General features: G+C 51.6%; 1 protein-coding gene across 2 annotated transcripts; it reads left to right on the top strand.

The window, feature by feature from the left end:
* The first annotated feature begins 384 nt into the window (after positions 1 to 384).
* On the top strand, positions 385 to 7,649 carry CHST12 (carbohydrate sulfotransferase 12). Of its 2 annotated transcripts, none has more exons than XM_074840756.1 (2): positions 385 to 450; positions 5,879 to 7,649. In XM_074840756.1, exon 2 carries the CDS (start codon positions 5,974 to 5,976, stop codon positions 7,231 to 7,233), a length of 1,260 nt encoding a protein of 419 aa, XP_074696857.1. In that variant the 5' UTR covers positions 385 to 450; positions 5,879 to 5,973; the 3' UTR covers positions 7,234 to 7,649. The 2 variants fall into 2 exon arrangements, with proteins under 2 accessions (XP_074696857.1, XP_074696858.1); XM_074840757.1 differs by lacking the exon at positions 385 to 450 and adding an exon at positions 620 to 683.
* Positions 7,650 to 9,250: the final 1,601 nt, after the last annotated feature.

Raw genomic sequence — 9,250 nt, 5'->3', positions numbered from 1 at the left:
GTGGTTTGGCAACGCCGCCCCGCTTCAGAGCGATGTGAGGGGAGTCGCCGCCTCAGCCTGCGCCAGCCCCGCTTCTCGACAGCCCCTTCGGTCTCGCTCCGGCTGCGGGACGGAGCCGGGCGCCGCTGCCCGCCGGTGCCAGGGCAGCCCCTCCGCTGCCGGCCGGGCCTGCGGGCCCTCAGGCCCAGCCCCGACAGGGCGCGGAACCCCCCGGCCCCCCGCGGCGGGCAGCGCCCCGCAGGCCGCGGGCGAGGCGCGGCGGGAGAGCGGCAGGGCGGGCCGGGGCCTCCCGCCGGCGGGCGGAGCAGCGCCTGCGCCGCGGCCCCGCGGGGACCCCCGTGCCCGGCGTCTCGCGAGAGGCGGCGGCGCCCGGTAGCGGCGGGACGGGGACGGGCAGCGGGAGGAGGAGGAGGAGGAGAGGAGAGGAAGGCTCCGCTGCCCCGGCGGGAGGTGAGCGCGGGGCCGCCCACGGCGGGGTGGGGACGGCCTCTGCCTGCGGGCAGGGCAGGGCCCGGGGTCGGCGCGTGAGGGGACGGGACGGGCTGGGCGGTGGCGGGGCGCGGGTGAGGCGGTCCCCGCGGGGGGTGCCGCCCCGCGGCGGGGCTGGGCGGGCTGCGGTTATGAGCGGCAGTTGGGGCACGGCGCTCCCCTCCGCGCTCCCCTCCGCGCTCCCCGGCGGCCAGGTAGGGCGCAGCGCTGGCCGGGACCCGGGGCGGCGTGTGGCGGGCTGGACAGCCCCGCCCGGCCTCCGGCTCGGGGGAGGCGGTTGTGTCTGTGGGTGCTCAGAGGTCTGCGGGGTGGCGAGCGGCTCTGCGAGGCGGTTCCCCTTTCAACCCTGAAACGCTGGTTTTCCCCCCTCGGCCGCCGGGGCTGGGCCTGAGGCTGGGCAACGGCCGGCCGGTGCAGCGGTCCTGGGCCGGTTTGCAGTTTGTGTCGCTTCTGGGCTGGGGAGCGGCTGCAAAAGCAAACCCAGGAAACAGCCTCCTCGGGGAGCCTTTCCATCGGCAGCGCAGCGCGGCTTTGAACGTTGCTTCACGGCCCTTAACGGGATTAATCCCGCTTGAACTTCATGCACGAAACTTCAGCGCAGAGCTGAACCACGTACAGCAGAGAACCAGGGTTCAATCAGGGGTTTGTAAGGCAAGCGCGGGCAGTGCGAGTAGCAGGGTCTGATTTCTGGCCCCTGTGTTGATGTACAGATGTTCTGGGGTTTTGTTGGCCCAGGCTGTAGGCAGCGAGGCTCGCTGAGACTCTTCCTGTGTTTGTAAGGCCAGGGATGATGGATGTGCTTCAGAGGTAATGAACGAACAGGACATGCAGCGTTTTGAGAGCTTCCTCCTGGAAATCTGAGAAATGTGGTTATTGAGACACCTTCCAAGTATGGCTATTAAAGAAGAGGTGACCAGTGCTGCCAAGCCTGTACAAACCAGTCTTTGTGGCAGTGATGGGAGGAAGGGTGCTGGGATGACTACATAGGTTAGGACATTCTTTTGCTGGTCTCTAGCATATATACGCTAACTTGGGGCAAAACATGCAATGCAAGCCCGATTTTTTGCTTACACTGTGCATTTATACTGATGTAACTGCTGATGTTGTTACATGGGTTAAAGCTTCCCTGCTCTGCAAAGGGTGCTAGATTTTTGGAAAGCTGGGGAGAAGCAGTTTATTGAATAATGGCTAAGCACGTGAAATTTGTTATTGGTACAGTGTCCATCTGCTTTGGCTGATGGGAGCTCATTCTCCTGCACCTGCAGGAGGTTAAATTTGTTCCACTTCTCTAGAGCCTGCTTATTCCCTAAGTGTAACTGGTAGCAGGTGCGTACCATGATACGTGGGTAAAGAAGGCTGTGTGGGTTGAGGGATTGTTGGTGAATGCAGCTGCCCCAAGGGAAGTATTCATTTGAATTTGGGGTTTTTGTATTCTTTTAAAAGTTCTCATTCCACCTCTTTCCATCTTCAGAAGCAGGTAAAGCCAAGCGAGCCATCTGAAATCCCATATCTTCTTGCGTTAGAACGAATGGGTGCTGGAGGAGGTGAGCTGGTGCTTAGTGCCTGACCTGTGCCTTGAGCTTTCCCACGGGGAGTTAGGAGCAGTGGGAGAGGGGCAAGCCTGGGGAGACACAGAGCAAGAAGAGATGGAACCTGCACCCAAGCCTTTGGATGCACAGTCCCTTCGAAACCATCACCATCATAAAGAGGGGTTATTGTCCCCTGTCTCTATAGCTGTGTGTAAGGTCCCTTATTTTCTGTAGGCCTTACTGCTCCTGTAAGTGAGCTGGAGCTACTTTCTTTTACAAAGAGATGCTGAGAGAGAATGTAGTTGTTACACAAAGCTGAGAGGAGAGGAAGAAAGAGACAGGAGTTACTTAAGCTGCTGTTTGCCCTGAGAGCAAACAGTTACAATCAGGCTCCTCCAAATCCCTGAGGAGCTGTATCTGCAATAGCTTTTGCAATAAGGGTGTTGGGGACACATCCTCCCTTTCTGGTTTTAAATGAGGGTTTGAGAGGTGGTTATTTGACATGGCAGCTTGTGATAGGAGAGGATGGGACCAGTGACCTCGGACTTCAGTGGCTTTCTCGGGCTTGGGATGGGGAGAAGAGTCCTTGGTTCACACCCAGGCCAGGTTCAGGTTGGAGATGATCATGGGATGGCTGCTCAGGGGATTCTGTGGGATGATTATAGCACTTGGTCCGTTTCCCGGTTTGCCAGCGTCATGTCACAGAAGCAGCTTTGTGTGGATCCTGGTGCACGTTCTTCTTGGCTGGTGGCTTTGGGTTGAACTTGAATGCAAATTCTTGGCTCCTCCTGGAGGCTTTTCCTTTTGATTCTGGCAAGGAGAGGATGGAGGCGCGTTCCCTCTGATGTGCACAGAGACCTGTAATTTGTGCTTTCAGTCTGCAGTCTTTTATGAAGTGCTCAGGAAGAGGATGTATCGTAGTCAATAGAGTAACTCTGTTTCCTGCAGCATTTTTCTTGTGAGGGGGAATTAAGCTGTGTTATTGCTCTTTTCCAGGGTTCCTCTCTGGCACTGATAGAGTTAATAGAAGTGGAGTCATTTCGATTCTGTGCTGCTTGCTGCTGTGTGTCTTGGAAAAGCCAAATGCTCTGGCAGGCCTGTGTGCTGTGTGTCCTGGAGAGCAGGCTCCAGCCCTTGGGGTGTGCTCGGTGAAGCTACATTATGGTGGTGGCTTTGACGAAGAGCCCTCCTGTTTGCCTGAGGAGTGTGTGTGCCACACGCAGCGTCTCTTTGCTTCTGCCGCTGCTGCTGAGAGGGTGATCTGTCCCTGCCGGGGTGGGACAGCTTTGCAGAAGTGCTAGCAGGCTGCTGTGCTGCTGCCTGAGGCTGTGGAAGCTGCTGGGTACAGGGATGGCAGAAAGGGATGCTCCGTGCAGCTTTCCGGGCTTGCTGCATTCCAGCCAGCCTAAAGGTCTCAAGCAGCGTTGGAAACCCAGTGTGTGAGGGATTATGTGCGCAGTGGGCACCCTATTCATGCAAGAATAGGAAGCAGTCCCTGCCCTGAACAGCTAACCGCTCAAAAGCAAGAACAGATTCAGGCAAAACGCAAACCCAGAAGTGTGCCAAGCAGTAGGCTTGGCAGCGTCACTCCATTATCTTCTGCTGTTGGACCGAGATGCTTGGCTTGAAGTGCTGACACACATATGTAATTTGCCCCTTCTTTAACTCCGTGCTCATCTCTCTGGGTGTTTCTTCTTAGTTCTGCTCTCTCGTCAATCTTGACTAGCTAAACGTAGAGAATTACTGCTGAGTAATACCTGCTTCTTGCTCCGCAGAGTGCAAAGTGTAATGTCTGCAGTTTCTTCAGCTCCTCTTCATGTGTAGAGTAAGAGCTTGGCTCCAGGAAACACAGCGTTTGGTGTTGCAGTGCAAAGCCACGTGTTAAGCTGCAGCTACACAGAATTTCTGGCTCTCCCTACCTCCAAAGTGTAAATAAATACACCAGGGTGGAAAAACCCTAAACCTTTGGTTCTGTGTTTTATGTCTTTTGGGACAAGCTGAGCCAATACTTTGATATATAACTGTATCTGGTATTGTTCCTGTTTGTTACTAAATTCTGGTCTAATGCTTTTGCTCTAGTGTTTGAAACCAGGACTTTATTAAAGTCTGGCATCCCTGGGGCGTAAGCACAGCCACGCAGATGGCTCCTTAGACAAGTCATTCAACCCAAGGCTGCTGTCAGCTTCAAAGGTGCTGAGCACGTTTCCCCCAGGAATGTTAGAGGTCAGCACTTCTGCATATCTGGACTCTCACATCCCTGTACTGGGTGGGGTTGGTGGCTTGTGAACTGGCTGGGGAGCAACCTCTGTGTTTCCAGAGGAAGAGACCCCCAGTTTTCGTTTTGAAAAGCTTTTCAGGGTAGCTTGACCCAAAGTGGTTTTGTTTTCAGAACTGGTGTTTGTAGGGTTTGTTCTGAAGTTGTTGAAGGAATGGGGATGTCCGCAGAAAGGGCGGCTCTTCTTTTCTATCTGTAGGTGCCGTTCTGTGTTTATAATCAGGGCTGGACTGTGCTTGGAGGGGAGGAGGAAATTGGAGTGGCTACTTTTTGCTTGTCTCTTGATGTTAAACCTTGCAGAAAGAGACTGTAAAACAGCAAACCATGGTTTCTCTCTCAAAATATCAGATAGCTGCTCCTCGCTTTACTAGGTTTTTCTTCCCTGGCTCTAGGCACTGGCTCCTTGATCACTTGGGCAGAGAGCAAGGCTGATTTGCCAGCCTGCCTCTGTGTGGAGCCTTGGACCAGAAAACATGCAGCAGCGTGGGGAGATGGATCTCTCTTGAGGAGCTTGCTGGTGGAAAGGGGCTGGGAGTCAGCGGGAAAGCAGGTAGCAGTGAAAAGATGGGACTGGCTGAAGTAAAAAAACCAAACCTGGTGCACCCTCCAGAAAAGATCTGCGCTGCTTTTTTAACAGTGATTTTTCACCTGTCTTTGATCAAGAGTTGTTAGGGATGAGCGTGATGGAAATACAAATTACATTCAACCAGGAAAAGAGGTCCTGACTCAAGAGAGTCTGGATGTGGTCAAAGATTTACCAGAACATCCTTAATCTCAGAAATCATTCAGTTAAAAGTAATCATTCATTTAGATTTTTATTGATGCGTGGCTCTTAATGGGGCTGTGACCCTTTGGGGTTTTTGTAGGAAAACTGTTTGTGTAATCTCTGTTCTTGACAAAATGAAATAGCTGCCAAGAGAGGTCGTGGAGGTGACATCTGTTGGGTGCCTTCACACAAATTGGATGAGATGGTGCGTTCAGGTGATGTTCTCAGCAGGGTCTTGCTTTAGCCACTGAGGCAACAGCATCTTCAGCTGTGTATTTGTAACTCCGAGAAGGTCTTCGTTTTCAGCACTGTGGTACAGAGGATCTTCATGGGGAGATGGCACCACAGTGTGATACCATAAGCTAACAGATTGAGCCCTCTTTCTTCCTGTTGTGTGTTAGATATGTTTAAAAATCAAGGAGGTCTGAAACATAGTTGGCTCTGTATACTTTCTGTATATAGTTGTATTTTTTTAATACTCTCAAACTTCCCTCTGTAAACTCTTGGCCTGAAATATATATATTTAGTTTTTAAAAGAAACCAGAGCTTCTCTTGAAATCACATGACTCTGGAAGCTTGAGATTGATAAAAAAACATGATTGCTGTGGAAACTGGTAAAATGGCAACATATTATGCCTCCTTTTAGCCAGTCACACTCTTTTCTGTGGGGTCTCTGTGGGTACCTCAGACTCACACAGCTCTCCCCACGCGAAAGCAGATGGTCAGCCCCACGATGAGTCTTGATTACTCAAGGTCATTCTCTCCAAACCCAAGTGATTAAGGGTTCAACTAACTTTTTTTTTTATGGTACCTTTCCAGGCTCCTGGTCTGCAGCACCATGCTGGATCCCAAGCCTCACTCTGCAAGCCGGAGGTGAATCCAGGTGAAAGCCAGCTATCACAGTAGGTGTCAGGATGACCAAAGCACGGCTCCTCCGTCTCTCTGTGGTGCTGGTCTCCATCTTCATGATCCTCCTGATCATTGTGTACTGGGACAACGTGGGAACGGCTCACTTCTACCTGCATACGTCCTTCTCCAGGCCTCATTCCCCAGGAGGCATCCCTGGTATCGCGGCAGGTGAGGATTGGGAAGCCTTGCCAGATGTGGATGAATTTTTGGCAAAGCTGCTTAGTTCGAGCCTGAAACAGAATAGCTCTATCCCCCGAAAGACAGAGCAGCTACTTGTCCAGGGGTCCAGCAAGCCTGTGGTGAGCAATTTAGAGGAGAATGTGCGGGGCTATGACTGGTCTACGCACAATGACAGAAACAGCTTGGACCAAGAGAAACTGCAGATAGAGAGGCAGAGAACATTGCGAGAGTTTTGTGCCAATTCCAGCTTCACTTTCCCCACCAAGGAGCGCTCCTTTGATGACATCCCGAACTACGAGCTCAACCACCTGATCGTGGATGACCGCCACGGCGTCATCTACTGTTACGTCCCCAAGGTGGCCTGCACCAACTGGAAACGGGTGATGATTGTGCTAAGTGAGAGCCTGCTGGACCAGGGGGTTCCGTACCGGAACCCTCTGGATATCCCCCGGGAACACGTCCACAACACCAGCACCCACTTGACGTTCAACAAATTCTGGCGCCGTTACGGGAAGTTCTCCCGGCACCTCATGAAGATCAAACTGAAGAAATACACGAAGTTCCTCTTTGTACGAGACCCTTTTGTCCGCCTCATCTCTGCCTTTCGCAGCAAATTTGAGCTGGAGAATGAGGAGTTCTACCGGCGTTTTGCCATCCCCATGCTAAAGCTGTACTCCAACCATACCAACCTTCCCACCTCCGTTAGTGAGGCCTTCGGGGCAGGCCTCAAAGTCTCCTTTTCTGACTTCATCCAGTACTTACTGGATCCCAGGACAGAGAAGATGGTCCCCTTCAATGAGCACTGGAGGCAGATTTACCGTCTGTGCCATCCGTGCCAGATAGACTATGATTTCATCGGAAAGCTGGAGACGCTGGATGAGGATGCTGCTTATCTATTGCAGCTCCTCAAAGTGGACAGGCTGCTTCGCTTCCCCCCCAGCTACCGGAACAGGACTGCCAGCAGCTGGGAAGATAACTGGTTTGCCAAAATCCCACTGGCTTGGAGGCAGCAGCTCTACAAGCTTTATGAAGCAGATTTTGTACTCTTTGGCTACCCCAAGCCAGAAAACTTGCTTAAAGACTAAAAGTGATTGGGTGGTGGGTGTGGGAGGGAACATCTGAAATACCAAAAATGTTTAAAGCCTCCTCATTTTTGCTCTTAACTCCTTTCCCCATACAGGTTGGTACAATGGAATATATTTTTTCTACCGCTTCCCCTTCTGTTTTTGCAATAATGCCAGAGTCCAGGGTATTCCAGCCAGCTGTGCATATGCAAAAAATGCCAGGTTTTTTTGTTACCATTTGTTTTCTGTTTTTTAAAATGTCCCCATGTTTTGCAGTGGATCGCTGCCCTTGGTCACTCTGCCAGCTGTGTCCTTCAGTAGCTTTTTATTAATACTTTTTAAAAATTAATATATTTAAGATATTTAATACAAAGTGTGTGTCGTGGCAAAGGGAGGGAAGGAATAAAAAAAAAAAAGTAAAAGAAAAACCCAAGAAATTATGCACCTGCCTCTGTGTGTTGTCTCAGGGCTGCTGTTTTGGAGGTCTGAAGTTTGCAGAGCACTCGGATCTCTTTGGGAGCTGGGTTTGTCGGTGCTGCCTTCACTGGCCACGTCTGCTGGTGGTCAGGGCAGTCGGATGGGTCAGTGCCTGCCTGCCAAACAGCCCTGGAAAAATACCAGTGCTCCGGTGACGTGCGCTGCTCGTAGCTGGTGAGCGTGCCGCCAGGGTCACAGGAAGGAAAGGGTGGTTGGGAGCAGTGACACCAAGCCCCGCGCAGTGTTCCGGGACATGCAGGTGGCCATCGCAGTACCTCTGCACTGCTTCACCTTTCGGCAAAGTGGTGGTGGGACTCTACTTTTCAAAAAGCAGTGGTTTCTCAGCCCCTGTATATCTTGCTAGCGTGGAGCATCTTCCACATCCCGTTGCAGAACGGTGCCTGAAGTTCTTGGGGGTTGTGGCCAACCTAGGTGGGCAGAGCGTGCTCTCGGATGAACATGCTGTCCAGAAGTTGCCATCCAGGCTTCACGCAGCAGTAGCTGAGGCGCGAAGGCAGGTCACCAGTTCGCAGCCGGCCGTGGTGTGCTGCTCCATGGCCTGGTCACTGCTGTGTACAGTGCAGGTCCCTTGAGAACTGTACTGTGTCCTCATTCCTGTGCGTGCTTTAAGGGGATGTGGCAGGGATGGAGATGCTTATCTCTGGAAGCAGATCTGAAAGGTTTCTTTCAGTCAGCAGACGTCAAGGTGAACTCAAAGTTTGTTTGTTTTCAGAGTGCCAGCTACTGCTCGTGATGCTGCATCCTCATCCGCTGCCTTTCTGTTTATACCAAATGACTGATGCAGATTAATCATCTGCCTTACTGGGACCTGCTGCAGGAGGGATGGTTGCCCACTGTGCTGGGAGCCTGTGGGCTGCTTCCCAAAGGAAATTAATGCTTTTAGAGAGACTTTTTGTGTCTCATCAGCTGAATCTGCTTCTCTTCTTCTCTCTGAATAGCTCTGCAAAAACTGTCTGCTTTGCAGATTGAGCTTGCAACTCTGAAAGAGTGAAATGCTTAATTATTTCCCTGGGCTGTGGATGGTATCAGTGATTAAGGTCCAGGGTCAGGCCTTGGGAGGCAGCCTTATGTTTTGGGCAGACTTCTTTACATTGGCCTTTTACTCCGTTTCTCTCCAAGGCCATCAGCAGGCGTGACTTCTCCCCTCTCTCTCCTTGCTTCCCCAACCTCTGTACACGTACGTCGTCTTGGCATTGCATGCTCTTCCTAGCGAATGCGCCATTAAGCTTTTTAACCTACAAATGAAAGGTAATTGCTAGTAGTTATGCTCAAAACAAAGGGTTTGTTTCTCATTGTATTCATGCCACTCTCCTGTAATTTCTGCAGAGATATTTGCAGTTTAAATGAGCCTGAGGCCATGATCAGGGTCTTGGTGCTTAGCTCTTCACAGCTTGAGGAAAAAGGAAGTGTTTGTTTCTGAGTCATTATTTAAAACTAATAATAGAAAAGTGTTGATCTATTCAATTTTTTTTCCAGTTACCAGCTAATTGCTGCAAAACAGAAAGATGTTGAGAATCTCGTCTCCTGTAATGAGTAATCC

Source organism: Strix aluco, chromosome 15 (assembly GCF_031877795.1).
Source record: "Strix aluco isolate bStrAlu1 chromosome 15, bStrAlu1.hap1, whole genome shotgun sequence".
In the NCBI taxonomy this organism is placed as follows: Eukaryota; Metazoa; Chordata; class Aves; order Strigiformes; family Strigidae; genus Strix; species Strix aluco.
The sequence above is the reverse complement of the archived record's forward strand: the minus strand, read 5'-3'. Positions and strand labels throughout refer to the sequence as shown.

What these genes read in the sequence shown, in the direction of transcription:
- CHST12 (XM_074840756.1), top strand. Translation starts at nt 5,974, where the DNA reads ATGACCAAAGCACGGCTCCTCCGTCTCTCTGTGGTGCTGGTCTCCATC.